This window comes from Centroberyx affinis, unplaced genomic scaffold (assembly GCF_046629955.1).
Source record: "Centroberyx affinis isolate AG114_WGS23_722 - 3 ecotype Tasmania unplaced genomic scaffold, CSIRO-AGI_Caff_v1 ptg005694l_1, whole genome shotgun sequence".
Taxonomy (NCBI): Eukaryota; Metazoa; Chordata; class Actinopteri; order Beryciformes; family Berycidae; genus Centroberyx; species Centroberyx affinis.
This window is the reverse complement of record NW_027282871.1, coordinates 82012-109360: the sequence shown is the minus strand read 5'-3', so window position 1 is coordinate 109360 and position 27349 is coordinate 82012. Positions and strand designations below refer to the sequence as shown.

At 42.9% G+C, this 27349-nt stretch overlaps 1 protein-coding gene across 1 annotated transcript in view; it reads left to right on the top strand.

The window, feature by feature from the left end:
• LOC139667667 (ryanodine receptor 1-like) overlaps nucleotides 1-27349 on the top strand; it is a 60309-nt gene that overhangs the window by 12180 nt on the left and 20780 nt on the right. The window contains exons 18-82 of the mRNA XM_071547151.1: nucleotides 387-628; nucleotides 851-1043; nucleotides 1511-1727; nucleotides 1800-1904; nucleotides 2006-2109; nucleotides 2195-2278; nucleotides 2396-2555; nucleotides 2774-2931; nucleotides 3067-3253; nucleotides 3344-3518; nucleotides 3609-3817; nucleotides 3926-4284; nucleotides 4399-4528; nucleotides 4815-4975; nucleotides 5093-5255; nucleotides 5340-5426; nucleotides 5922-6148; nucleotides 6465-6909; nucleotides 7364-7562; nucleotides 7674-7753; nucleotides 7826-7942; nucleotides 8061-8261; nucleotides 8389-8500; nucleotides 8593-8736; nucleotides 9265-9538; nucleotides 9645-9759; nucleotides 10132-10264; nucleotides 10360-10454; nucleotides 10598-10733; nucleotides 10842-11028; nucleotides 11117-11228; nucleotides 11360-11480; nucleotides 11823-11992; nucleotides 12122-12342; nucleotides 12425-12515; nucleotides 12637-12777; nucleotides 12862-13025; nucleotides 13133-13211; nucleotides 13620-13709; nucleotides 13801-13941; nucleotides 14031-14108; nucleotides 14188-14263; nucleotides 14382-14505; nucleotides 15471-15586; nucleotides 15707-15774; nucleotides 15868-15989; nucleotides 16272-16321; nucleotides 16453-16513; nucleotides 16640-16766; nucleotides 16885-16996; nucleotides 17093-17174; nucleotides 17268-17398; nucleotides 17487-17807; nucleotides 18076-18316; nucleotides 19879-19966; nucleotides 20062-20154; nucleotides 20610-20624; nucleotides 24194-24364; nucleotides 24558-24617; nucleotides 24800-24934; nucleotides 26177-26289; nucleotides 26392-26488; nucleotides 26573-26682; nucleotides 26863-26914; nucleotides 27039-27113. Coding sequence (XP_071403252.1) covers nucleotides 387-628; nucleotides 851-1043; nucleotides 1511-1727; nucleotides 1800-1904; nucleotides 2006-2109; nucleotides 2195-2278; nucleotides 2396-2555; nucleotides 2774-2931; nucleotides 3067-3253; nucleotides 3344-3518; nucleotides 3609-3817; nucleotides 3926-4284; nucleotides 4399-4528; nucleotides 4815-4975; nucleotides 5093-5255; nucleotides 5340-5426; nucleotides 5922-6148; nucleotides 6465-6909; nucleotides 7364-7562; nucleotides 7674-7753; nucleotides 7826-7942; nucleotides 8061-8261; nucleotides 8389-8500; nucleotides 8593-8736; nucleotides 9265-9538; nucleotides 9645-9759; nucleotides 10132-10264; nucleotides 10360-10454; nucleotides 10598-10733; nucleotides 10842-11028; nucleotides 11117-11228; nucleotides 11360-11480; nucleotides 11823-11992; nucleotides 12122-12342; nucleotides 12425-12515; nucleotides 12637-12777; nucleotides 12862-13025; nucleotides 13133-13211; nucleotides 13620-13709; nucleotides 13801-13941; nucleotides 14031-14108; nucleotides 14188-14263; nucleotides 14382-14505; nucleotides 15471-15586; nucleotides 15707-15774; nucleotides 15868-15989; nucleotides 16272-16321; nucleotides 16453-16513; nucleotides 16640-16766; nucleotides 16885-16996; nucleotides 17093-17174; nucleotides 17268-17398; nucleotides 17487-17807; nucleotides 18076-18316; nucleotides 19879-19966; nucleotides 20062-20154; nucleotides 20610-20624; nucleotides 24194-24364; nucleotides 24558-24617; nucleotides 24800-24934; nucleotides 26177-26289; nucleotides 26392-26488; nucleotides 26573-26682; nucleotides 26863-26914; nucleotides 27039-27113 — 9247 coding nt within the window. The remainder of the gene's footprint in view (nucleotides 1-386; nucleotides 629-850; nucleotides 1044-1510; nucleotides 1728-1799; nucleotides 1905-2005; nucleotides 2110-2194; nucleotides 2279-2395; nucleotides 2556-2773; nucleotides 2932-3066; nucleotides 3254-3343; nucleotides 3519-3608; nucleotides 3818-3925; nucleotides 4285-4398; nucleotides 4529-4814; nucleotides 4976-5092; nucleotides 5256-5339; nucleotides 5427-5921; nucleotides 6149-6464; nucleotides 6910-7363; nucleotides 7563-7673; nucleotides 7754-7825; nucleotides 7943-8060; nucleotides 8262-8388; nucleotides 8501-8592; nucleotides 8737-9264; nucleotides 9539-9644; nucleotides 9760-10131; nucleotides 10265-10359; nucleotides 10455-10597; nucleotides 10734-10841; nucleotides 11029-11116; nucleotides 11229-11359; nucleotides 11481-11822; nucleotides 11993-12121; nucleotides 12343-12424; nucleotides 12516-12636; nucleotides 12778-12861; nucleotides 13026-13132; nucleotides 13212-13619; nucleotides 13710-13800; nucleotides 13942-14030; nucleotides 14109-14187; nucleotides 14264-14381; nucleotides 14506-15470; nucleotides 15587-15706; nucleotides 15775-15867; nucleotides 15990-16271; nucleotides 16322-16452; nucleotides 16514-16639; nucleotides 16767-16884; nucleotides 16997-17092; nucleotides 17175-17267; nucleotides 17399-17486; nucleotides 17808-18075; nucleotides 18317-19878; nucleotides 19967-20061; nucleotides 20155-20609; nucleotides 20625-24193; nucleotides 24365-24557; nucleotides 24618-24799; nucleotides 24935-26176; nucleotides 26290-26391; nucleotides 26489-26572; nucleotides 26683-26862; nucleotides 26915-27038; nucleotides 27114-27349) is intronic.

Here is a 27349-nt window from a genome sequence, read left to right as displayed (position 1 = left end):
AGAGCATCTTTAAACATCAGTTTTTCACTTATGAAGCATTCAATCCTTGTAAAAATAAATTACAGACATCTCTATGTTGTCTAGATAAAGTATGCAAATATTTGACACTAGTTTGAAATCTGCCTTTGTATGGATGGACAGATCTTATCATGCACCCTGCTGGTTGCCTCAGTCATAGTGTGAAGCCGCCTGTGGAGAAGTCACTTCTCAGATAGCTCAACAAGTTCATGACTTGCCCTTGGTGTCAAAGGTTGTGAGTTTGAGTCCTGGGTGATGCTGAGTAAATGTGCTTTCTTTGTTGTAACTTTCTTTTTCCTCTTACGCTACATCTGCCCCGTCCATGACTGCTTGCAGTCCTAATTTATCTTCTTTTTGTCTTTCCTTAGCATGAGACCCAACATTTTCCTTGGAACATGTGAAGGATCAACGCAGTATAAGAAGTGGTATTTTGAGGTGATGGTGGACCAGGTGGAGCCCTTCCTGACAGCTCAGCCCTTTCACCTGCGTGTGGGTTGGGCTCTGACGGAGGGCTACAGCCCCTACCCAGGGGGAGGGGAAGGCTGGGGGGGCAACGGGGTTGGGGACGACCTCTACTCCTACAGCTTTGATGGACTTCACCTCTGGTCAGGTAGAGTAAACTGGGTGGAATTTAGAAGTAGTCTGTTGCTGGGATCTGGCTTACAGCATCAACATCTGCTCAAAATTAATATTTAAACCTTTAAAAATGTAACCTTTGTGCCTTTTTCAAGAATTTAATCTTGTGGTTTTGTGTTGACACTCCACAAAGACCACGAGATTTGCATTTATACAGATAAAATGTTACAAACAGAACTCCTGTTTGTGTCTGCAGGCCGGGTTCCACGTCACGTTGCCACACCCAATCAGCACATCCTGGCAGCCGAGGACGTGATCAGCTGCTGCTTGGATCTGAGCGTGCCCAGCATTTCCTTCCGTATCAATGGGCACCCTGTACAGGGCATGTTCGAGAACTTCAACCTGGACGGCCTGTTCTTCCCTGCTGTCAGCTTCTCTGCAGGCGTGAGGTAGGACACTGTAAATTATAAAATTAGATATTCTTTTTTTTTTTAAATACTTTTTATTGAGTTTTAAACAAGGAACAGCACATCACACAAAACAGTGCACAATAACCCCCCCAACCCAGACAGCTATACAAACACATCCAACAAAAACACATAGACATAGTTACACAAGATGAATTAATAATAAATAAATAAAAAAAAAAATAATAATAATAATAATACTAATAATAATAATAAATAAATTAAATACAAAAATTAAACCTAAATAGGCACCAAAGAAGTATGTTAATTAATCATATGAAATTAAGTAAAATATTGTTTCCAATCCACTGTATGTATATGTAAGTTTAGGGTAACCAGTCATCAGAAGCCGTATCATGTTGTGTAAAATGAGATATTCTGAATGTATCTGTTCTTTAATAAGTAGAGTGCCCTAAGACTGATGTTAATATTCTACTCTTTCATCACAGGGTGCGATTTCTTCTTGGAGGGCGTCATGGGGATTTTAAGTTCCTCCCACCCCCAGGCTACGCTCCATGCCATGAAGCAGTGCTGCCCAGGGATCGTCTGCGGATTGAGCCCATCAAGGAGTATAAGCATGATTTTAACGGTGTCCGTAACCTGCTGGGTCCCACACAGTCCCTCTCACATACTTCCTTCACTCCTTGCCCTGTGGACACAGTACAGGTAAAATCCTATACAAGCCTCTTCTTTCTCATCTTCCTCTTGTCTGCTGCACTGAATTTATTATCCTTTCAGATTGTACTCCCTCCTCATTTGGAGCGCATTCGGGAGAAGCTAGCAGAAAACAGCCATGAGTTATGGGCTGTTACTCGCATTGAACAAGGATGGACCTTTGGACCAGTGAGTGTTTTTAATGTTGCTCATCTTTACCTACAGCAAAGGTAACTGTCTATAATAACAAATCTATTCTTGGCACTTTCCTTTTTTACATCCATATCAAGTTTCGTGATGACAACAAGAAGCTGCACCCCTGCCTGGTAGATTTCCAGAGTCTGCCCGAACCAGAGAAGAATTACAATTTAGCAATGTCAGGGGAGACACTCAAGTAAGTCAAGGCTTTTTTTTACTCAACAGCATTATGCTTTCTTCTCTTTGTATTTCTCATTTCTCCTGCGTCATTCATTTTAAAGGACTCTGCTGGCACTGGGCTGTCATGTGGGAATGGGAGATGAGAAGGCAGAGGAGAATCTGAAAAGGATCAAGCTCCCCAAAACGTGAGCCGCTGAGCATTCATTTATTCTGAATCGTTTTTAACACTGCTTCTCTTTTATCATGTATACAATTAACGGCTCTTCTCGGTCCCACTCTGATCACATGACGGTGTTCCTCAGCTACATGCAGAGCAGCGCGTATAAGCCAGCCCCTCTGGACCTCAACCATGTCAAGCTGACCCCTAATCAGAACACTCTAGTGGAGAGACTCGCAGAAAATGGACACAATGTGTGGGCAAGAGATCGAGTTCGCCAAGGCTGGACGTATAGTATTATGCAGGTATCTTTCATTTCTCTGTTCCTGTAATCAAGAAGCAGTATTGTTAATAATGACTAATAAATGTCCACAGTGTTTTTGTCAGGTGAAACTTATATATTTGTAGACATTTAGATGGGCAACAGGCTGCACTAAAGTGTTGTAGATATTTTCTGGACAGAATGGCATTCCATTTCTACATTTGTTATTGTTTACAATATATGACTGCTTTTCTTGAACAGGATATAATGAACAAGCGCAATCCCCGTCTGGTTCCTTACAACCTACTAGATGAAAAGACCAAAAAGACCAATAGAGACACTGTTTGTGCAGCTGTTCGCACTCTCATCGGCTACGGGTACAACATAGAGCCACCTGACCAGGAGAGCAGTAAGTCTGTGTTGCTTTCTGCTAGGAAGATGGCAGGAATAGTTATATTTAATATTTGAAATCTGTTTGTCTCTATATGAATCTAAAGCTGTTCTATTTAATCTTGCTGTGTTTGTGTTAATGTAGGCGGGCACGGGCCAGGCAGCTCCCGTGGAGATAAGATCCGAGTGTTCAGAGCGGAGAAGTCTTACGTTGTCACCCAGGGGAAGTGGTACTTTGAGTTTGAGGCAGTGACGGTCGGGGAGATGAGAGTGGGCTGGGCCAGACCCAGTGTCCGCGCCGACACAGAACTTGGCGCAGACGAGTTGGCTTATGTCTTCAACGGCTTCAAGGTGTGAGCTAGGCCTGATTTGCTTACTATGTGAAGGTTACCAGGCAGCTCCGTGCTACGAAATTCCAACATGAATCTTTGTCTTTTTCAGGCCCAACGTTGGCATGTGGGAACTGAGCCATTTGGTCGTCAGTGGCAATCTGGTGACGTGGTCGGCTGTATGATTGACCTCACTGAGATGAACATCATGTTCACCCTCAATGGAGAGATGTTGATCAGTGACTCCGGCTCAGAGATGGCCTTTAAGGATATAGAGATAGGAGAGGGTAAGAAAGGACAGCTGTGACTCATGAAATGAAATGAGTGCATTTTGGTTTGTGTTCTTGATCTATGTTTGTATACCCACCATTCCCCAGGTTTCATTCCGGTGTGCAGTCTGGGCATGTCACAAGTTGGCAGGATCAACCTGGGCCAGAACGTCAGCAGCCTGCGTTACTTTACCATCTGTGGCCTGCAGGAGGGATTTGAACCCTTTGCTATCAACATGAAAAGAGACATTACCATGTGGTTCAGCAAGAGCCTGCCCCAGTTCATCCCTGTGCCCACTGACCATCCCCACATTGAGGTAGACTATATTGTACATTAGCCGACTCAATGTTTTTAATGACTTTTTTCCCATTACAGATGAGTTCTATTCCCTAGATCACTGCTCCCCCTTTCCTTTGTGCTGTAGGTGTCCCGTGTGGATGGGACAGTGGACAGCGCCCCCTGTCTGAAAGTGACCCACAAGACCTTCGGTTCTCAGAACGCCAACACAGACCTGATGTTCCTCAGACTCAGCATGCCAGTCGAGTTTCACGAGACCTTCAAAATCCGAGCCGGGACCACTCCGCTCACTCGCGCCCTCACCATCCCCGAGGATGAGGTGGTAGAGGTGGACCCCAACTCTGACTTCGAGGTGCTCAAGAAGTCAGCTACTCGCAAGGAGCAGGAGGAGGAGAAGAAAGAAGCGTCTGTGCCCAAGGAGATCCCTGCCATCAAAAATGGAGAGAATGAGAAGGATGCCTCAACTGAGAAGAGCAAGAAGAAAGGGTTTGTACAGATTCATGTAGAGAGGGGATGTATGAGGTTTAGGCTACAGCAGGTAAAGAACACAGTAGTTAAAGTTTCTTATACAATGTGTGTAACTGTCTGATTTTTCTACAGGTTCCTTTTCAAGGCTAAGAAGGCTGCATTAATCACTCCGCCACCTGTCGTTCCCACCATGCCCCGCTTAGTAGAGGATGTGGTGCCAGATGACCGTGACGACGTTGATATAATCCTCAACACCACCACAGTATGACTGTCACTGTTTCATATATATTTATACTGATTAAATGTGTAATTTAGAGTCATATAGCTTCACTCATAGACTCTGCTAGATTTAGGTTTTACTGTTAACTATCAAATAATTAATATACAATATACATAACACATGGCCTTTATTAGTTTTTATCTTGTCTTTATCATTTTAAACGTATCTCTCTCCCAACCAACTTATCAAACTTATTCAGCTGAAATTGTTTTTTTTATTCCTTTCCTTTCCGTCCTTTACTTTTTTCCTTCTTTCCTTCCTTTACCAGTACTATTATTCTGTGCGAGTGTTTGCGGGGCAGGAGCCCAGTGGAGTTTGGGTCGGCTGGATCACACCTGACTATCACCAGTATGACCCTCATTTTGACCTCAACAAAGTGAGAAATGTAACAGTCACTGTAGGTGACGACAAAGGCAACATTCATGACAGGTAGGTTACTCTCGTAGACAGAAGACATAAAGATCCCGTTAGATGCAAATATATCTCCATTCAAAGATGATGCACAAGCTTTGAATAATGGTTTCTGTCTTTTCCTGTCTTCTTCAGTATAAAACGCAGTAACTGCTACATGGTGTGGGGAGGGGAGTTCAGCAGCTCCCAGCAGACCCGGGTCAGTCAGGAGGATTTTGTGATTGGCTGTCTTATTGACTTGGACACTGGACTCATGACTTTCACTGCCAATGGAAAAGAGATCAACACATTTTACCAGGTCAGGAAAGCTGTTAAATGTGGTATACATACTTTAAACAGCTTCAACTGTTTAATGCAAACACGCAATGTTCCCTTCTTTCAGGTGGAGCCCAACACAAAACTGTTCCCAGCTGTTTTTGTCCTGCCATCCAATCAGAATATGATACAAGTTGAGCTGGGCAAGCTCAAGGTCAGTCACAAAGAATCACTCCACACTGTCTGCATCAACAATACTATTACCTGATTTTAACTAGGGCTGGGCGATATGGTTGAAATCAATATCACGATAATCATCAATAATATTTTTTTTTTCAATATTGATATATCACAATATGGCTCACGTATGCAATATCACATGTTAAATAATCAAATTCATGTTCATCCCATTGAACCGAATGGTAATGTTAAGTGTGATGTCAAATAAAACTGCAATTTCCAAATAATATTCCTTAAAATGTTTCATACCTCATTTTGTCATCATTTTAAAATAGAATTTGCTTGTTATCTATTTAGACAGCAAGAATTGTGTATTACGATATCCCAAAATCACCATATCATCACAATACAATTCCACTGAAAGATGATAAACGATAATATTGAATTATCTCCCGGTCCTAATTTCAACTATAATTATTTAACCTTCTACTCTAATTGATATTTTCTGTTTCTTTTTATATCTTGCCAGAACATCATGCCGATCTCAGCAGCCATGTTCCGGAGTGAGCGCAAGAACCCCGTCCCCCAGTGTCCCCCTAGACTGGATGTCCAGATGTTGACCCCGGTCATCTGGAGCCGCATGCCCAACCGCTTCCTGGCCCCAGACACGGGGCGAGTTAGTGAGAGACTGGGCTGGATGGTGGAGTGCGGGGAGCCTCTCACCATGATGGCCCTCCATATCCCAGAGGAAAACAGGTCAGAGCTGCATTTCTCTGTGTTTCTCTAGCCCTTTTATCACATGCAGCCTGTTCTGTAAATTTAATGCTATGTGTGAAGAAAGGACGCTCTGACGCAGGACGCTCTGTTGTCGAACTGTAGGAGGGAAAAATACAAACCACTATACAACCGGCAGTAGCTTTACTTTTGTGACAAAAATGTCAAATTAGACAGACGTGGAAACAAGAGAGATCCTCAGATATCAATTTTATGGGTTTTATGTGTGAAAGAAGCTTCTGTTGGAACGTTGGTTTTTTTTGAGTGGGCAATTTTTACTTCTTTGCATTTCATCTAGGTGTATTGACATCCTGGAGCTGTCTGAACGCATGGACTTGCTGAAGTTCCACTACCATACGCTGAAGTTGTATGGCTCGGTTTGTGCTCTGGGAAACAACCGTGTCGCTCACGCGCTCTGCAGCCACGTGGACGAGTCGCAGCTCTTCTACGCCATCGAGAACACCTACCTACCTGGACCAATGAGGAGCGGCTTCTACGACCTGCTCATCAGCATGCACCTGGAGTCCGCCAAGAGGAACCGCCTGGGGACCAACAAGGAATTCATTGTTCCCATGACAGACGAGACGCGCAGCATCACCCTGTACTCCGACCAGGACAAATCGCACGCTCTACCCGGGGTGGGCCTCACCACATGTCTGCGTCCCAAACTGCATTTCTCCCCCACTGGGTTTGTGGGAACAGACCCAGACATCTACACCCTGAGTCCAGTCATCCCCTTACAGGTGAGGTGGAGCATGTTGAGGTGATTTTGGGAGCTCTGGTTTATTGTTTATTGATAAGGATCCCCAATAGCTATTCTTCCTGGGGTCCTGCTAAGCCACAATATACATCCAAAAAATATGCACAAAGTTTAAAACCAGGATACAATAAAATAAAAAATTAGGACCACGTTGAAACCACTTTTTCACATGAAAGACAAGTAGAAATATTGATAAGATAAGTCGCATTTGTACAGTAAACAGTGATTCTTACATATCAAAAGGCTAAGGACAAGCTCAAACAAAAGTGTGAGTCAAATACATATGCATGGATACAACAGTATAAAACGAGTTAAGATTAAGCATTTTGACCTTAACTCATAAGCAAATGTCTAATAACGAGTTTTTAAAAAATACATTTGCTATTGGCCTTATAAACATATGTCACTAATAATCATGAGTTTGCTTGTATTCCCAGGTGCTGAAGACCAAGGCCCTGAACATGCTGACAGAAGCTGTGCAGGACGGAGGTCAGGCCATGAGAGATCCTGTAGGGGGCAGCGTTGAGTTCCACTTTGTTCCCATCCTCAAGCTCATCAGCACCCTCCTCATCATGGGCGTGTTTGACGATGAAGATGTCAAGCATATCCTGAAGATGATTGAACCAACGGTCTTCAGCGGCAAGGAGGCAGAGGCTCCTGCTGAGGAGGACGGGAAGTCGAAGGGAGAGAAGGAACAGAAAGCAGCCATAAAAGAAGGAGGGGTGAAGGAAGAGGAGCAGGGAGCAGCAGAGGAAGGAGATGAGGAGGAATATGAGGATGAAGGCATAGCTGAGGAAGAGGAGGATGAATTTGAGGCTGAGGAAGAAGTGGATGAGGCAGAATCCGTCAGGCCAGATAAAGAAATGGTGGATGAGACAGAGCACGTAAATGGAGAGAAGGGAGCTGAGGAAACAGAGAAAGAGGCAAAATCTGGAGAGACGGGTGGCGAGGCAAAAAGAGAACATCTAGAGGAAGGACTTTTCCAGATGAAGCTACCAGAGTCTGTCAAACTGCAGGTGCGGGTGCTCTCTTGAGACAATGCAATGAAATTACAGCTCACCTTTTCAATGATACTGTCAATGTCAATATTAATAAAAATCCTCACGCTTTATTAACTTTCGTTTTGTCCTTCAGATGTGCACTCTACTGCAGTATTTCTGCGACTGTGAGCTGCGTCACAGAGTGGAGGCCATCATTGCCTTTTCAGACCAGTTTGTCAACCAGATACAGACTAACCAGAGGCAACGCTACAATGAACTAATGCTGGCGTTCACCATGAGTGCTGCTGAGACGGCCCGCAAGACCCGCGAATTCCGCTCCCCACCACAGGAACAGGTACACTCAGACTGTATGAACATATGAACGGAGCAGAGTACATTGTACTCAACGTTTTTATTGTGATGTGTGAGGTGAAAAGTAAAAATAATCATGCTCGGCTGTACTCTTGTTTACTGTTGTGCAGGTCAACATGCTCATGAACTTTAAGAACTGCGCTGAAGATGAGGAGTGTCCCGTTCCTGATGAAGTCCGCGATTCTCTGCTGGCTTTTCACAATGACCTACTGGCACACTGTGGTCAGTCCTCATCTATCAGCATTCAAAATCCCATAATATTATGAATGGCAGGTTCAGATGAAAGCTGATCTCCTTTTACGCCTCACCCTCAGGTGTACATATTGAGGCAGAGGAGCAGGAGGAAGAGGTAGATACCTCTGTCCATGGACGGCTGCTCCGTTTGCTGGAGAAGGTGAAGAAATTCCGTGAGAAGAAAGTAGAGGTGGAACCTGAGCCAGAGGAAGAGAAAAAACTTGGTGAGCCGCCATTAATTGCCACTTAATTATGGATATGCAAGTTATTATTAACACATGTCACAGTAATATTTAAAAATAGTAGCAATGCAGATTATATTACATAATGAAAAACAATCTATTCTTACAATATTAAACGGATAGCTCTGGTCCTCAGTTCTGATTGGCTCAATCACCATTCATACCGGTACTTATTTGTCACTTAGCTTTGTTTAGCCACTATTCAAGAACTGCATTGTTTGTCAGAAAAATTGCAATTACTGTTGCTGTATAACTATTAAAGATTAAAAACAGAGGATTTATTGAATCCTCTTTCTTTTTTAATTCAATGATGTGTTCCCCCTGTTGTATAAAAGCAACAATCCCCTCAGTGCTGTGCTTTACAGTACTTTTAGAACAGCTAAGAGGGCTTTTGGCACTCCACATTGGGCTTTGCATCATGCCTAACAACCCATCTTAGCTGTTCTACAATCACTGTAAGTGACTACTTCTCTTGTGGCTTTTTGCTTAATGATACGCTCTGTCTACCAGGGACCTTGCAGGAGCTGATTTCCCACACTATGATCCACTGGGCCCAGGAGTCGTTCATCCAGAACCCGGAGCTGGTGCGTATGATGTTCAGCCTGCTGCACAGGCAGTATGATGGGCTGGGCGAGCTCATCCGGGCCCTGCCCAAGGCCTACACCATCAACGCAGTGTCCATTCAGGACACCATAGACCTGCTGGAGTGCTTGGGCCAGATCCGCTCACTGCTCATCGTCCAGATGGGCCCAGAGGAGGAGAGGCTTATGATTCAGAGCATTGGGTAGGTATCAGATTGATTTTACTCTAAGTATCGTCCCTTGAGTCCAACAAGTGAATAAATGCGTGTCATAGAAACTATACGTCAACTTAAGTTTTGTCTTTGTTAGGAACATCATGAGTAACAAAGTGTTCTACCAGCACCCCAACCTGATGCGAGCCCTGGGCATGCATGAAACTGTCATGGAGGTCATGGTCAATGTACTGGGGGGCGGGGACTCAAAGGTACACTACTTAATTCACCATACTGTATGTATGTTCAGTGTACAGAGAGACTGTGCTTATGTTACTAGATTTATGTTACCGTGTTACAAGCCCTGTTCCATTTGTCTGTTTGTCAGTTAGGAGGATAACTCCAAAAGTTATGAACGGATTTGCATGAAAGGTTGTGGAAAAAAATGTTTAACTTTTCACACCAATTGGCCACAGGGGGCATGGCACACTGCCAAATTATTAACTTTTGGTGGAAATCCGACATGTGGAACTGGCATATATTGACAATTGCATAGCGTTGGCGGAGGTGTGCACTCTCCTGAGTGCCATCTAGTTTTAGATGTTACTTGACTTTACAAATATAACGTGTTGTTCCACTTGCAGGAGATCAGATTCCCTCGGATGGTGACAAACTGTTGCCGTTTTCTGTGCTATTTCTGTCGCATCAGTCGTCAGAATCAACGTTCTATGTTTGACCACCTCAGCTACCTCCTGCAGAACAGCGGCATTGGCCTTGGTGAGGGTTTTCATTCAGCTCCTGTACTTTTTATTGTTGATTTGTTTGAGGACAATGTGTGTGGTTAAACTGGACATTACGTGCAATTTTTTCAGGAGTGCGGGGCTCCACCCCCCTGGATGTGGCTGCAGCCTCTTGTATCGACAACAATGAGTTGGCATTGGCTCTGCAAGAGCAGGACCTAGAGATGGTAAAACACAACCAACATGTACAAGTATACTACCAGTCAAATGTTTAGTAGAGAAAGAAAAATGCATGTCTCCAAACTTTTGACTGGTAGTGTTGGTTCTCTCAAATTATTCACTACTCATGTGTTCACTGATGTCTCTCCAGGTGGTGAAGTATTTGGCTGGATGTGGACTTCAAAGCTGTCCAATGCTCCTGGCTAAAGGATACCCTGACATCGGCTGGAACCCCTGTGGTGGAGAGAAATACCTTGACTTCCTCCGTTTTGCTGTATTCGTCAATGGTCTGGCCTTTATTCACTAGACAATGGAATATTTAATCCTCATGTCTATATTCTTTGTGTTTTCTTCCGTCATTAATAAGTTTTGTTTTGTTCTTTGCCGCCCTGTAGGAGAGAGCGTAGAGGAGAACGCCAACGTGGTGGTGCGTCTCCTCATTCGTAGGCCTGAGTGCTTTGGCCCGGCACTGAGAGGGGAGGGGGGTAACGGTCTGCTGGCCGCCATAGAGGAGGCCATCAAAATATCAGAGGATCCTGCAAGGGATGGCCCCAGTGTTAAGAAAGACAGACGCTTCCCTATGTAAGAGCTTCGGTTTGAGGGTGTTCTCAGTCTCTGCCATTGTTTCTGCAGCAGAATGTTTTAGAGCCAGTGTCTTTTCCTTTTGTAGGTTTGGAGGAGAAGAGCAGCATGAGGAGAGCAGGGTGCACCTGGGAAATGCCATCATGTCCTTCTACTCTGCTTTGATTGACTTGCTGGGACGCTGCGCTCCAGAGATGCATGTAAGTTGCTTAACAGCTGTTACACTGTGTTTCCTCTCGCCACTTATCAAAGTGGTTAGGAAAGGAATAGGAAATAGGAATAGGATTTTTTTTTTTTTTTTATAGAGGAATTGATCTTTTCTCTCCTACAGTTGATCCAGGCTGGTAAGGGTGAGGCTCTGAGGATCAGGGCCATCCTGAGGTCTCTGGTTCCTATTGAGGATCTGGTGGGAGTCATCAGCCTTCCTGTTCAGATTCCTTCTTTTGGAAAAGGTAAACACAAACGGCATCGGACTCAGACAGTTAAGTGGATTTAAAGTGGAAAAGTGAAAAACCTAGGATACTGTGAAAACAGGTTCATGAAAATTATGTTGTGCCAGTGTTTATGCTCTTGCATTTATCAGAAAGTGAATAAATTGTGTTAAATGTTTTGTGGTCAGGTCATCCTTTAACTTACATCATTATACAAAACTGCTTTCACAGTTGAGCACAAGTGGAGTCTAGTGTATCTGATAGAGTGCATCTATTTCTGTTCAAGTTCCTCTTAACACTCTTTTGGAGCTTTTCCTGTATTATTCTGAATATTTCTTTATGTTTTCCTTATGTGATGCCTAGACAACAGCATCATAGAACCAAAGATGTCGGCCAGTTTTGTGCCAGATCACAAGGCCCCCATGGTGCTGTTCCTGGACAGAGTGTACGGTATTGACAACCAGGACTTCCTGCTCCATGTGCTGGAGGTGGGCTTCCTGCCTGATATGAGGGCCGCTGCCTCTCTTGACACGGTGAGCCTAGAGCAGTTTCTCATTTCCTTGTGGTGTATACGCTGCAGTTCTCCATGGATTGTAAACATGGCTAGTAATAATCCTGTTACTACGTTAATTTCACCTTCAGAATTTCTCTCTTTCCAACAGGTTGCTTTCAGTACCACAGAGATGGCCCTTGCTCTGAATCGCTACCTGTGTTCAGCTGTGTTGCCGCTCATCACCAAGTGCGCTCCCCTCTTTGCTGGCAGCGACCACCGAGCCATAATGATCGACTCCATGCTGCATACGATCTACCGTCTGTCTCGCGGACGAGCCTTCACAAAGGCCCAGAGAGACATCATTGAAGAGTGCCTCATGGCTTTGTGCAAGTGAGTTTGACTTCATGACAACATTTAAAGCCACCAGGTGGATTCGATAGTTGACGTGTTTTCATTCTTCTTCATTTCTCAGACATCTACGTCCATCCATGCTCCAGCACCTGCTGAGACGGCTCGTGTTTGATGTGCCCATTCTCAATGAGTATGCCAAAATGCCACTGAAGGTATGACGACTTTTTAACTGTTTGAAACAAAACTGCCCTTTCAGTGAGACAACAGCATCAAAATGGTCTGATAGTAGTTTTTCATTAGCTGACTACTGCTTTATTTTTTGGTGTCCTGCAGCTTTTGACCAATCACTATGAGCGCTGTTGGAAATACTACTGCCTGCCTAATGGCTGGGCCAACTTTGGTGTCTCGTCAGAGGAGGAGCTGCACCTGACCCGCAAACTGTTCTGGGGCATCTTTGAGTCGCTGGCACACAAGGTGAACTTTACTTGCAATATGAAACTGTTTTTCACGTGAGATGGGGTCTGGGCATATTGTAATAGTTGCTTATTGTGATTTCAGAAATTTGACGCTGAGATCTTCAAAATTGCTATGCCGTGCATCTGCTCCATCGCCGGAGCCATTCCTCCTGACTATGTGGACGCCAGCTACTCCTCCAAAACAGAGAAAAAGGCCTCAGTAGATGCAGAGGGAAACTTTGATCCTAAACCGGTTGAGACCACAAAGTGAGAGCTTAATGTCACAGACTGAAAAGTGGATTTTCGTCAACATGCCAGTCATATGTGTGTTACATGGTTGGAGCTAAATGTCCACTGATTCTTTCCATCCATAGCACTATCATCCCTGAGAGGCTGGATCCCTTTATCAACAAATACGCTGAATATACACATGACAAGTGGGCTTTTGAAAAGGTAGGGCTTTTGTTTTTTCATTGTGCTGTAATGACATGTCGAGGCCATGTACTGTAAGAAATTTATTTTTAAAGCAAGAAATAAAAGGTTGCTTGAAGGTTGCATATCCTTGAAAGAGTGCTCAGATGTTTGAAAAGCCTTAAATAAGTAGTAATTGAATCAATGCTTTCAGCTAATTGATTTTTGACATTTTATTGTCCTATAGCATTACATATTAAGCAATCTAGCATTAAGTGAAAGAAAGATAGATTAATACATTTCAGCGTATATGTAGTCACAATAGTTAGTGTGTCGACTCTTGGGTATTAAAATAGATAGAGAATTACCACAAGGAAGGAGGAAGCTAATGCACTTGTTGGCACGAATGACACCAGTAATCCATATATGTATTTGTGTGTCATGTTTCAGATTCAGAATAACTGGTCATACGGTGAGGTGCTGGATGAAAATGCGAAAACTCATCCCATGCTCAGACCTTACAAAACTTTCTCAGAGAAGGTAAGCTCACAGTCTTGCTGTGTGCTCATCGTTTCTATACTTTGAGTTCATCTGTCTCAGCCTCTGATCTTATTGACTTTTCTCCTGGCAGGACAAAGAGATCTACCGTTGGCCCATCAAAGAATCCATCAAAGCCATGCTGGCATGGGAGTGGACCATGGATAAAGCTAGAGAAGAAGAAGAGTCAGAGAAGAAGAAGGCAGCGTCTCGAAAGATCTCCCAGACTGCACAGGTATAACTGTAGGATGAATGATAGTTGTGAATTATAGTCATGACAAAAGTGTTAGCTACTGTATGTGATGATAACTCTGTGTTTTTTAGGCAACTTATGACCCAAGCCATGGTTACAGCCCCCAGCCCATTGAAATCTCACACATGGCTCTCTCAAGAGACCTGCAGGTATGGCAGTAAATGTTTGAACTTTCTGTACTATAATCTTTGTATTTGATCAGTGTTCATAGTTTGTCTCTGTTTCCAGTCTATGGCAGAGCAGCTGGCAGAAAATTACCACAACACCTGGGGGCGGAAGAAGAAGTTGGAGCTGCAGTCAAAAGGTGAGAGATTATTTTTCAGGAGAGAACCTGAACATGCCTGAACAACGCATGAAATTCACGTTTTGCTTGCTTTTATTAAGTCTTTTAAGAGTTTTGATTGTGTTTTTATTTTGTGTAGGAGGTGGCACACATCCTTTGCTGGTGCCCTATGACACTCTGACAGCAAAGGAAAAGGCACGAGATCGAGAGAAGGCTCATGAGCTGCTCAAATTCCTTCAGCTTAATGGATATGCTGTCACGAGGTGATAATGCAGTAGATTGAACGGTCACATTTTATTTGTTTTTGACTAATTGAATTAAATATTTAATCTGGTAACATAATTTCTGTTTAATATTTTGATTGTGTGGCTCTAGCAGATAGTACCCTCAGACGGCCTGCCAATTCAAATGATGCAAACATGATTAGAGTAGGTTACATGGAAGCTGATCAGGTTGAAAGCAATTAAAATCGACTGATGCAACTGTGGGGGATTGGATGCACGTGCTTACATCACTGTATAGCAGATTCAAGTCATAAAACTGATTGAAAAGTCAAATCAAATCAAAGTCATTCATAGAGTGCTTTTTTCAAAAATCTTTACAGAGGAACACAAGCAAAAACCAGAAAATATCAAGCAAACTAAGGAAGTCACATAATATCTGTTTTCAAATTAGACTTCATTTTCATTAAATCACTAGATAACATCATAGTTGCTTTATGTTCCTGTTTTTGGTAAAAACAAAATAAAAGGAATATTAGGTTCTTGGCCTGTAACAGCAGACTAAGGGTGGCAACAGTATTGTACTGGCATAATTGATAAAAAAAAAAAATAAGAAAAATGTGCTAATAGGACACTGAGGCCGCCTACAACTATGACAATTGTGTGCATGTTTTTTTTGCATCAAAATCCCTATAATCCCTGCCTGTCTGAAAAATGCACTCCTGCACCCAAAATAGTTTCTGGTAATTGGAAGGATTACTTTTTTATGTTTTAACCATTTTTATGGCTATCCTGCTCTATTTCAGTAGGTGATGATGGTAAAACAAATTTACTACAAAAAATCTAGTAGTGATCACATTGTAGGTTGGGAAATTGTAAGACAAGGCAAAAGAGTAGGCACTCAAACAAGTCCTCTTTAGATCTATCTCTGCTTGTGCTTGAACCCAGCATTTGATTATATAGTGAGGAAAATCAAATTTTGATTGCCTTACTCTTTTTCATTTCAGGGGCCTGAAAGATATGGAGTCTGACATCTCATCTATCGAGAAGAGATTTGCATATGGTTTCCTGCAGAAGCTGTTGAAATGGATGGAAATCGCCCAGGAATTTATCGCTCATCTTGGTACTGTGGGGCCCGGGTGGAGAACGGATACTGTAACATCCGATAGAACTGTTTCAGGGCAAATTAAAGTAGGTCTTTTGTTATTGTGAGACTATCATACTTTGCAATGTGTTCTTACAGAGGCTGTGGTAAGCAGTGGGCGAGTGGAGAAGTCTCCTCATGAGCAGGAAATCAAATTCTTTGCCAAGGTGAGGCTGTTGTCTAAGTCTGGAGTGGTCACAATGTTGAAGACCCAATTTATTCCCATGACACAACTCTTTGTGATAACTCCTGTCTCTCAGATCCTGTTGCCTCTAATCAACCAGTACTTCAAGAACCACTGCCTCTACTTCTTGTCTACACCTGCCAAAGTGCTGGGTAGTGGAGGGCATTCCTCTAACAAGGAGAAGGAGATGATCGCTAGGTAATCTCCCCTCTCTTTCCCTATTACACATACACATGCGTGTGCACACACACACACACACACGCACACACACACACACACACACACACACACACACACACACACACACAGGGGTGTATTATACAGTATATTCCTCTCTTATTTCACTGTTTCCCCTTATGATCAACTTTTCCTTTTCTTTTACTTTTTTAATTTCCTTTCCTTTCCTTTCCTTTCCTTTCCTTTCCTTTCCTTTCCTTTCCTTTCCTGTCCTTTCCTCCTTGATTTCCACTCCCTTTATAGTATCTTCTGTAAAATGTCTGCTCTGGTGAGACACAGAGTTTCTCTTTTTGGTAAGAAGTCTGCAAAGTTTCTCAACAACAATCTTTCTAACTTTTTGCTCTCTTTTCTATGTGGTGATTGAAATTCTAAAAAGGACCTCATCACAGCAGAATTGTGTTGTTGTACTATGTAATTTTTGCAGGAACGGACGCTCCAGCAATTGTTAACTGTCTTCACATTCTGGCACGATCATTGGATGCAAGGTTCAGCATTTATTTTTGGTCTTTGCAAGATGCATAATGTCATTAAGAGGGATATGAAATCATATGTAATATATATATGTATTTTCTCTGGTTTTCCACTGTACTCTTGTTGATTTGCTTTATTAGGACAGTGATGAAGTCGGGGCCTGAGATTGTGAAGGCCGGGTTGCGGTCATTCTTTGAGAGTGCTGCTGATGATATAGAGAAAATGGTAGAGAACCTCAAACTAGGCAAAGTATCTAAAGGCAATCAGGTAAGTGTTTATAGAATATATACTGCTGTCCCTGATTGTTCATTGTTGCAATTGATACAGTATGTTCAACATTAAACCTTTCACCTCCATGTTCTTGTACTATCTGTTCCATTTAAAGCAAGTGAAAGGCGTGTCCCAGAACATTAACTACACCACCATTGCCCTGCTCCCAGTTCTTACCTCCCTGTTTGACCACATCGCTCAGCACCAGTTTGGAGATGATGTCATGTGTGAGTGCAGTGATAACATCGGCATTCCTATTTCATGTGGTATTTGTTTCATCTCACATTTTTCTTACACTATCTGTCTCTGTTGCTTCCATACAGTGGATGATCTTCAGATGTCATGCTATCGCATTATGTGCAGCATCTACTCCCTAGGTACTGTCAAGAATCCACATGTTGAGAGGTGAGTCCCAGTCTGCATATGTTATGAACTGTACAGGGATTTAGAAGTGGTAGCTTGTGAGAGATTCTGTGCACTTGTCTTTTGTATTTTCAGACAGAGGCCAGCTCTTGGAGAGTGTCTGGCTCACCTTGCAGCTGCTATGCCAGTAGCTTACTTGGAGCCCCATCTAAATGAGTTCAATGCTTTCTCTGTCTACACCACAAAGACACCCAGGGAGAGAGCCAGTGAGTGTGTTACCCAATCCTCACATTTGTTTTCTGTCTTACCAAGCCTTGTTCCTGAATTTTGCTTCTTTCACTCTTTCACTCAAAGTCTTGGGCCTTCCCAACGAGGTCCAGGAATTATGTCCGGACATTCCTGAGCTGGATTCTCTGCTGAAGGAGATTGGGGACTTGGCAGAGTCAGGGGCCCGTTACACTGAGATGCCACATGTGATTGAAATCACTCTGCCCATGCTGTGTAACTACCTGCCCCGCTGGTGGGAGAGAGGACTTGAGAACTTCCCTGAGCTGGAGGGTCAGGTCTGCACTGAGGTCACCTCAGAGCACCTCAACCAGCTGCTGGGCAGCATCATGAAGATTGTAGTCAACAACCTGGGTATTGATGAGGCCTCCTGGATGAAGAGGTTGGCTGGTGAGGGCTGCTTTTCACACTACTATTATTCTTTTAAGATTATTTTTGGGGCTTTTTTGCCTTTATTTTGATAGTTGACAGTAGAGATAGACAGGAAAGTTTAGAAGATAGAGAGGGATGACATGTGACAAAGGTCCCAGGATGCCATGTGGTACGTGCTTTAGCCAACTGAGCCACTAGGACGCACAAAACCTTTTTATGTGTCATAATGTACACCTGAGTGAATATATTGTACAACTGATCTGACACCATTTGCTTTCACTCCTAGTGTTTTCACAGCCTATTGTGAGCAGGGCAAAGCCAGAAATGCTCAAGTCCCACTTCATCCCAACAATGGAGAAGCTGAAGAAGCGCACAGGAAAGGTGGTGGCTGAAGAGGACCATCTGCGCATGGAGGGCAAATCAGAGGGGGATGAGGAGGACGGCACCATACGAGATGAGTTCGCTGTCCTCTGCAGAGACTTGTATGCGCTCTACCCTCTCCTCATCCGCTATGTGGACAACAACAGGTAGGGTGACACACAAGTGAAGATGTGAATTTTGAACTGTGAAGCTTGGCATATCACACTTAAACTGTGGTACTGACAAATCAATGCAACTGTATGCTCTTATCTTTTCTTACCTTGTTCAGTAACCAAACTCTGTTCTGTGTTTGACGAGCCCCAGTGCTTAATTTGTGCCGGATCCTGCCGGAACAGGATCCGGCACCTCACAGTTTTGGACTACCTGCATTCCGATACTTATTTGCGTGGACCCGGCACCTCTGAAAGTTTTTTTTTTGTTTTTTCTTGTCTGCCATGTAATAATCCCAATAGTTGACTCAATAGTTGACCCTTTCCCCTCCCTTCCAAAAACCTAATTGGCTCATTTCCATATGAAGACAGGTGATTACCCTATTAGAAAGTAGCAACAAGCGCATAGTAATCATGTCATGAATGAGCTGCTCTGCAGAGTGTGTTATGCTAAACTTCAGACATCGTCATGGCTAAAAGTTGAATTTGCTGTCCATATGTCCGCTGTGTGGACTATTTTTGGAAAATTAGACAAGGTAAGCATGTTTTTTTTTTTTGTAAACGTGTTACAAACAAAGTCTAACCTCTGAGTCCCCGCCCTGGAAACCCAGCAGCAACCCAAAAGAAGAGGACAAGGGACAGCCAGAGAGAGAATATTATTAACACAACTGCTATTGTTCTCAAGCTTACGAACGAAAAAAATCTATAGACATTTCAAACACTGTACCTGTCTGCTGGGACAGTAACATCTAAATTCATATTTGCATAGATGAAAACAGAACTTATTTGGAGTGCGGACCTCTAAGTCCCGCAGTTAAATATGTGGGCAATTGCGCATGTTATGTTGAGTGTCCAGAAATAATTGGTAATATAATTGGTTGACGTGAAGGTCTGTAAGCCCCACGTCAATGTGGGCATTTCAAAACCAGCGTGGTCCAGCTGAGTGTCGCGTTTAGGTCTACTTCTAGCTGCATGGCACGACCATGACACGTTTTATTGCTGTCATTTCATTATTCACTGACATTGTTTCCTAAGGTCAAAATAGATATCCTATGAAAGTATTTGTGTTGAATATGAATGCATAACTACTCAAGCCAGAATTTGTCTGGTAAATGGTTGAAGCCATTGCAGTTTCCTTGATGTGTTTATGTATGATTAGGATATCTCACAGCCAAGTGTGTGGGCATTTATGTTGTGCACAGTGCAGTTACATCTTTAGTCCACTTCTTGAAGGGCAGGTTTGTAAATTCCCATCATTTTGGACAAAATGAGCATTATGTAGCCTATGCAATAATCAAATATTGTTATAGGTCCCCAGTAGTTGGAACTCTAAGGTCATATAGTCGGTCATTTAGTAATGTTTAGGCTGTTAGGTCTACAGTAAGCTATATGGCTGCACTGAGCACCACCGTGCCTCCAATGCTCTTGTTGTCTTGATATGTTCCGGAACCTTTTCCCTCCAGACCGACTCGCGGGAACACCGACCACTTGGTGTTCTGGGACCTCATCATTTACAAATGAAGCACTGGCGAGCCCTAATGTGATTTGTTCTGCTACAGGGCGAGGTGGTTGACATGCCCAGACCCAGATGCAGAAGAGCTGTTCCGAATGGTTGGAGAGGTCTTCATATTCTGGTCCAAATCCCATGTGAGTATGCTCATTTGGCGTATGAACGCAGCTATTTGTAACAACTCCTACTTCATTGCATGTTTCCTCTCTCTATTTTCCTCATATTTATGCAGAATTTCAAGCGAGAGGAGCAGAACTTTGTGGTGATGAATGAGATCAATAACATGTCATTCCTCACTGCTGACAGCAAGAGCAAGATGAGCAAGGTGAGTTGATTAAAGGATGTATAAATTTGTCTCACTGAAGAGCCACTGCTGCAGTAACTCTGGCTTAGTGTTGGATCTCAAATCGGACAGCTTCCCTCTTCTGATCAAAAGGCTTTATATTACTGACATATTGTGTTACTTCTTATGTGTTCAATGGTTTCTTTTCTTTGTGTCCTTAATCATTTGTGCTGATTTTAACTTTAACAAACTTTACACTTGATTTAGTATGGTTAGTAATGTTTTATGAAGCTCATAGTATTGTACCATTGATTATAATCCAACAATGCAATCCAAGACAGAAAGGCACTTATGCACCATCTTTACCAGGTACAGTGTTTGAAATGTCTATAGATTTTTTTCATTCGTAAGCTTGAGAACAATAGCAGTTGTGTTAATAATATTCTCTCTCTGGCTGTCCCTTGTCCTCTTCTTTTGGGTTGCTGCTGGGTTTCCAGGGCGGGGACTCAGAGGTTAGACTTTGTTCCTGCACGACCGCTGTGCTGACCGCATGGCACCTCACTTTGGGGGAGCTTTTCATCAACCTCTCCAGCACACTGGCACATCAGATCCACACACACCCAAGCACATTCACAAAGACACACACACGTACACATGCATACATGCACACACAGACACACACACAGACACAGACACAGACAAGTGCACATTCCACTTAGAGAAACATGACATGACACACCAAATCCAGTACCAGTGACAAATAGTTTCTCTGTACATGCAGCTATATACACTTAGCTGCTAATACCTTGCAATGCATCATCAGTGGAACAAAACTCACTCTAGAATTTGTCATTGCTATAAATATACATTTATTTATAGGAATAGGATATGAAAATCCTTGCCAGTCTTTTCTTCATAGGAGCGACAGTTATAGTTTGGATCCACTTACACTGTCATCAGTATTGCATTACACTGATTTACAAGCCTGTGCTTGCATACATGGACACTGACACGCAATGTTAGATTGGAACACTTCATGACTCAAACAAAAATCTACTGATTTAGAGATCGACTTTTAAAAATGATTTTATGTGACATTCCACATAATCAAAAAACGCGATGAATACACAGTAAGGAGAGACATTTACACTATTGTCATAAAGGATCACTGGACAATAGGGCCGGCCCTATCTGCGGGCCATCCCCAGTCCTGCCAGTGTGTGAGGGGGGGAGTCTGGAGGCGCTTGATGAAAGTACTCTGCTGTAGAGTTGGGCTCATGGCACTGGGCTTTACACCAAGCCCGAGGCGGCGGTGAGAGCACAGTGCCATCATCCTGTCATTGAGTTTGCTCTTAGCTGATCATAGTTGGGTTGGAGTCTTCCTACTATGTCTTTTGTTTCTTTTCGTTGAAGGTTGGTTGATCTGTAGCTTTTGTAATGCAGCTTTTTGCCTCTAGGGGATGATGTTAGTCCTCCTCTCTGTGCTCTTTCGTCATTCCTCCCTGGAAAAGCCATGGCACATCATGGTTTAGTTCCCATTTACACTACCTGGTACCCACACCCGCTAACACATGACCTGGTGCTTAACTTCAGGTTCCTGGAAACATTCATTCGGTTCCCAGTGTAGAATGTACTCAAAATGACCCTGAACTTACCCAATAAGTTTAATCACACTTCTTTTCTAAAATCTTCCCTGAAATGCTTTGCACCCTGTTTCCTCTAAACTAGTCTTTCATAACACACTGGCACTGAATTGAAGAAGTGGCTGACCCTGCTTTGAGTTATCTCTAGCACTGATACTGTTTGAAATTATTCAACTTGGGGCGGTTGGGGGGCTTTGGGGATTGGCTTGCCCAGTTCTGACCATGGCACCCCAAGAAACACTTAAAACCTAATAGCTGGGGTTCCATATGTGCCAAAGCCAGGAGGATTCTGGCCTCTTCCTGTATTTCCAATATAGCCATAATTTAATTTTCCTGGAACCAGCCGTCCTGAAGGGGGCTGGTTCCAGGCAATTAATGGATAGGCCCTGCTTGTAAAATGTAGCCTTTGTTTCTGCAAGGCAAGCTTCACAGTACACAACACTATAATACAGTCTTCAAACCTGGTGAAGGCCAGTGAACCATATCAAGTGCATCCAGTGCCTCATAGCTGCAAATAATCTGAGTGGTGCTGGGTGCTGTCGCTGAATACAGTACACAAGTTTTGCCCCTCAGTTATATTCATTTATATATGGCTGACCATGTTACCATTGTTAACAGGTAGCTTAGAGGCTCTTTAGCCTTCTTCCAGAATGGTTGGCTCAGTCTCGACTATAGTCATGCCACTTTAAGCCTTTTGAAATCTAAAATTTGTGCCTGAAACTCACTTAGGATTCAATAGTGTAAATAACCGTATAGAGTAGGCTATGAATGGTTAGAGGGCTGCAAAAAGAAAAAAAGTCAAAAAGATGTCTTCATGTGCAACAAAATAGCCCCCCACCCCTTGAGTGCATCCTTTGAGAAACATTGCTATTTGGCGTACATACCGTAAACACATCTTTCACTTACAAGCACATGCATACACCAACATGCATGCATGCATACACACACACCACACGTTTAGCTAAACACATTTTGCCGCAGTGCTAAATGACTACTCCCCCTTATCAATACTGTTAGATTTAGCTACTTGACATTCTCTATCTGTAGAGCGGCTTTGCATCCTATCCTGTTCCGTGAGGCAGCCATTACTGTGTGATCCTCTTGCTATCTCCACTTCCATGGCTGAAATCTTAATACTGTATGACCCATACGCAGAATAAGCATCAAATGGACTACACATGCAAATTACAAAGTGCATGAATATATTGTATGCTCTCACACATATGCTAATAGAGGATGCCAGGAAGAGCAGATAACAGAGGCAATGTAGCCTCACAGAAACAGGACAGGAGTGCGGGAGGGGAGCACAGGGACAAATCCCACAGACAGTCTGTTATAGCTGTGTGATTTTAGAATTGTGTAGCTCTTTAGTCTAATTCTAATTTCCATCCATGTGATGCTAAACATAAATAGTGTTGTGCGTATTCTATTGGAGTTTTGCTCTGCAACATCGTGTAACATTTTAATCTTTAATGACGTTCTGCTGTTGTTGCAATAATTTACTCACAAGTACAGAGAACTGCAGCGGGTTTGTTTTAACCATTTTTCTTTTCTATTGAATGCTGAGTGGGTTGCTACTTGAATGAAATCTGTTTTCTATTGCATGTTTTATCACTGCAATTTCACTGATTTACTCTCCTACAGCTAAGAATCACTCCTTCCAACTTCCCTTTCCCAAAGCTAGCCATTTCCCAACTTTGCCCTCACATTTCCACCACACCCTCTCCTTACCAGCCTGAGCTCAGAGAGATCATGATATTTTTATATTTGGGGGGAATCATAGAATCACAGGAGATAGACATTAACATTGAGGCACATCCTTTGTACTTACACCTAGAGTGACAGTAAACTATGTTCATTAGGATCCCCAGTGAAGTGTTAACTGGGTATTTCTTCATATACAAATCTGCTGTTATCACATTGTCAAGAGAGGTGGAGCATTGTGTAATGCCCCAAATACCTTTACCAAAAGGTAGGATGATGTTCAACAGGAAATTGTGTGATAAACATAAAAACACAATAATGTTAAAATGATCACCTAGGTGTGTCATGAATTGCAGAGAAATGTTGAACATGTTGACAAATTTACTTTCCAAACTCATGTTTTGTTCTCCATTTTTATACAGAAGTCAAAAGGAAAGGTATTTCCTCGTATTTCTTTATCCAGTGTTACTGTGTGTGATGTACAGTAGCATTTACTGTAGAATCAGTTGCATTTGTGCTGTAGTAGTGTCATAGTGATGCTTACCATTATGGGAAAGATGGTTTTATTGATGAGGGCTTCTATCCATGAAAGTGAGTGTGCCTGGCATTGAATCAAGGCTGTCATGTGTTCAATGCAAAGCCGTGTTAACTGTGGTATAGTTCCTCGCACATTTGTTGCTCTGGCGTTTTATGAGAAGCCGTGAATGCCTTTTGGTCCCTTATCCTTTTTTCAGGGTGGGGGCTCAGATACGGAGCGTACCAAGAAGAAGAGACGGGGAGACCGTTACTCTGTTCAGACTTCACTTATCGTGGCTGCCTTGAAAAAGATGCTCCCCATAGGCCTCAACATGTGCTCTCCCGCCGATCAGGAGCTCATCAACTTGGCCAAGATCCGATACTCTTTGGTAGTTTTTTCTGCCTTTGAATGAGCATGATTCTGGTAAACAAGTGTTTTCCGATTTGTATCACATGGAATACTGTGATACAATCCTCAGTGTGTGTGAGAATCAGTGTTACCTGGTAGCTAGTGATCTCCCAAACCATTTCAAAAGCAAACACCAGAGGACGATAACTGATAAATGGTTGTTTACCTTACAGAGAGACACTGATGAAGAAGTGAGAGAGTTCCTGCAAAACAACCTTCATCTTCAGGGCAAGGTAATTGGTTGGCTCTGTAAGTGGTGTCTTTCTTTAGCTGTCTGCCGGTCCCATAACGTAGTATTTACTGCTCCTGGTATTAGATTTGTGCTAATAGCCTAATTTATCAGATCCGCCCCCCAGTTACTGCACTTTTCAGACAGCTTTGCCCTGTGTCCCTGTTTGTGTTGTGTTGTGTAAAGGTGGACAACCCCTCCATGCGCTGGCAGATGGCTCTGTACAAGGAGATGGCAGGGAAGGCTGAGGACGCTGATGCCCCAGTAAAAGTTGTGAAGAGAGTGCAGGAGGTTTCTGCTGTCCTCTATCACATTGAAGTGGTGAGCCACCACACTCGCACCGCACTTACACTCAACACACTTACTGTATCTCCAGCGTATACCGTGTGAGGTGGGACTGCAGAGATGGATGGATGACGGAAACAGATTAATTATTTTAGGGACTTTAAACTGCATTTTATATCAGAAAAAATGTGACTAAATAAAATAAGTCTTTATCGCAACATTTTTTTTTAGCTGCTCATTATTTTATGGAGACTTTTAAAAATAGCAACAGCATAATAGAAAAAAGGTGACAAAGTACATTTTCCTAAAGGAAAGTGTGTGTATGGGTGTGTGTGCATGCTTGTGTTTGCAGTATGGTGGAATCCTTTAGTATTTCAGAAATAGTGCCGTGAAGTTCATTAAGCATTGGGATAGGAAAGATCCAATATGATAGTATAGAATGTGTGTGAGCAGAATGATTTGGAAAACAGAAAATCAGGGATCCCACCATAGAGTATTAAATGAAGTGAAAGTGCTTCAAATACGTGCTTAATGCCCCCACAGGTAGGTTTTATAAGTTTTGTCTGAATTCAGCAAAATTAATCCCCATGTTGGCTGAACATAAATGAGTAAGATAATATGTCAGAATCTCAGTAATATTGATTATATACATTGCTCTGTTATTTGCTTTCAAATGAACTTTTGTGGCTCCAGCATTTGACCTGTTGAGGCTGGAGCAGGAGGGCATCGCTCTGTGGTGTCAATCACCTGTCGCTCATTACTGCTGGCTGGGTGGGTCTGTGTGAAAGGGCAGAGGCTGAGCTTAGGGCATTAATGTTAACTGTTTTTCTTCAAACTTACCTGCAGTGGCTGTAGTTTATAAATAGCCTCACAGAAGAAATGAGAAAGCTTTTAAAAATAAGAGAAATCAATCAAAAGTTGGGTGGAAGAAGAGAAAGTAGAAGAAATGTGAGGAAGAACAGAGGTATGTCGCTTTGCAGGCACACTAAAAAGGGAAACATCAGTAACTGTAACTCCAAGTTAGCACCATCAGCAAATCAGCATATCTTGACTTCAAGATTCAGTACTATCAAATCTTCTCAAATCTTGACTACAGTTTTCAACATTATGGTTAAGCACAGCAGTGTTCAAAATATTTGACTCATACGGTCCAGATATTAGAGTTGAAAATTCACAAATAAGACTTGAAAGTGTTAAAAAGGTTTTATTTCTGCTGGTTAAGTTTCCACAGGAACGCTCTTGTTGCTATTTTGCCAATGTCTACCTTTTCTGGTGTAGACGGAGCATCCCTTTAAATCCAAGAAGATGGTGTGGCACAAGCTGTTGTCCAAGCAGAGACGCCGGGCTGTGGTCGCCTGCTTCAGGATGACGCCACTCTACAACCTTCCAAGGTGAGAAAGCCACACCTGTCCTTAAGGGAATTAACACATATGGGACGTTCATGAAATAGCTCTACCAGTTGCTTGAACACGGTGAAATGATTTTCACTGCAGGCACAGAGCTTCAAACATGTTCCTTGAGGGATACAAACGCAACTGGATCCAAACTGAGGGTTACTCCTTTGAAGACAGGATGATCGATGACTTGTCTGTGAGTGTCCGCCGTTTTGTCTGTGGAGGTTTGTCGCAGCTGTCACTCATCCCCCTCTCTCATCCCCCTCTCTCCGTATCCCAGAAAGCCATGGAGCAAGAGGAAGGAGACGAGGAGGAGGAGACGGAAACCAAGCCAGACCCCCTTCACCAGCTCATTCTGCATTTCAGCCGCACTGCTCTAACAGAAAAGAGGTTAGATAGGCCCTCGCTGTTATAATGTCGTAGTATGAATGCAGTGCAACATGGTATTCAGAGTTTGCAAATGTATTAGACAACTCCTGCATACAGTAGTTAAAAGTTCAGTTAATTTTTCAACACTAATAAATGCACTTCTCATCATGTTGCACCTGTCTTCTCTTGTCCCTGTTACAGTAAACTTGATACAGATCATCTTTATATGGCATATGCAGATATTATGGCAAAGGTGAGTCATTTCATTAGATTTGAGATGCATTTTGGGATATCAGTCGAGTTTTGAAATAGCGTGTGACAGTAATTTGCAATGCTTATGTTCTTTTTCCCCTTTCCTCTGTGTTTGTGTGTTTTAGAGTTGCCATATTGGTGAGGAGGAAGAAGGGGGAGAGGAGGTGGTGGAAAGTGCTGAGGATGAGATGTCCTTTGAGGTGCGACAGTCAGAACTGGTAATGGGCGGCCAGGGGCTGGGGACCGGGAACACAGTGGAGCGGTAGCTCTCAACGCATTGAGTGACCTCATCATTCACTGAGCATTACTCCACGCCCACATCTCTGTCTCTCTCTTTTGTCTCATCGCTCCTGTCTGTTCTGTCTGTGCTCTGTCTCTTCTGTTCGTATGTTGTGCTTCATACTTGTGAGTTTGAGTTGACTTGTTTGTTAAAGCC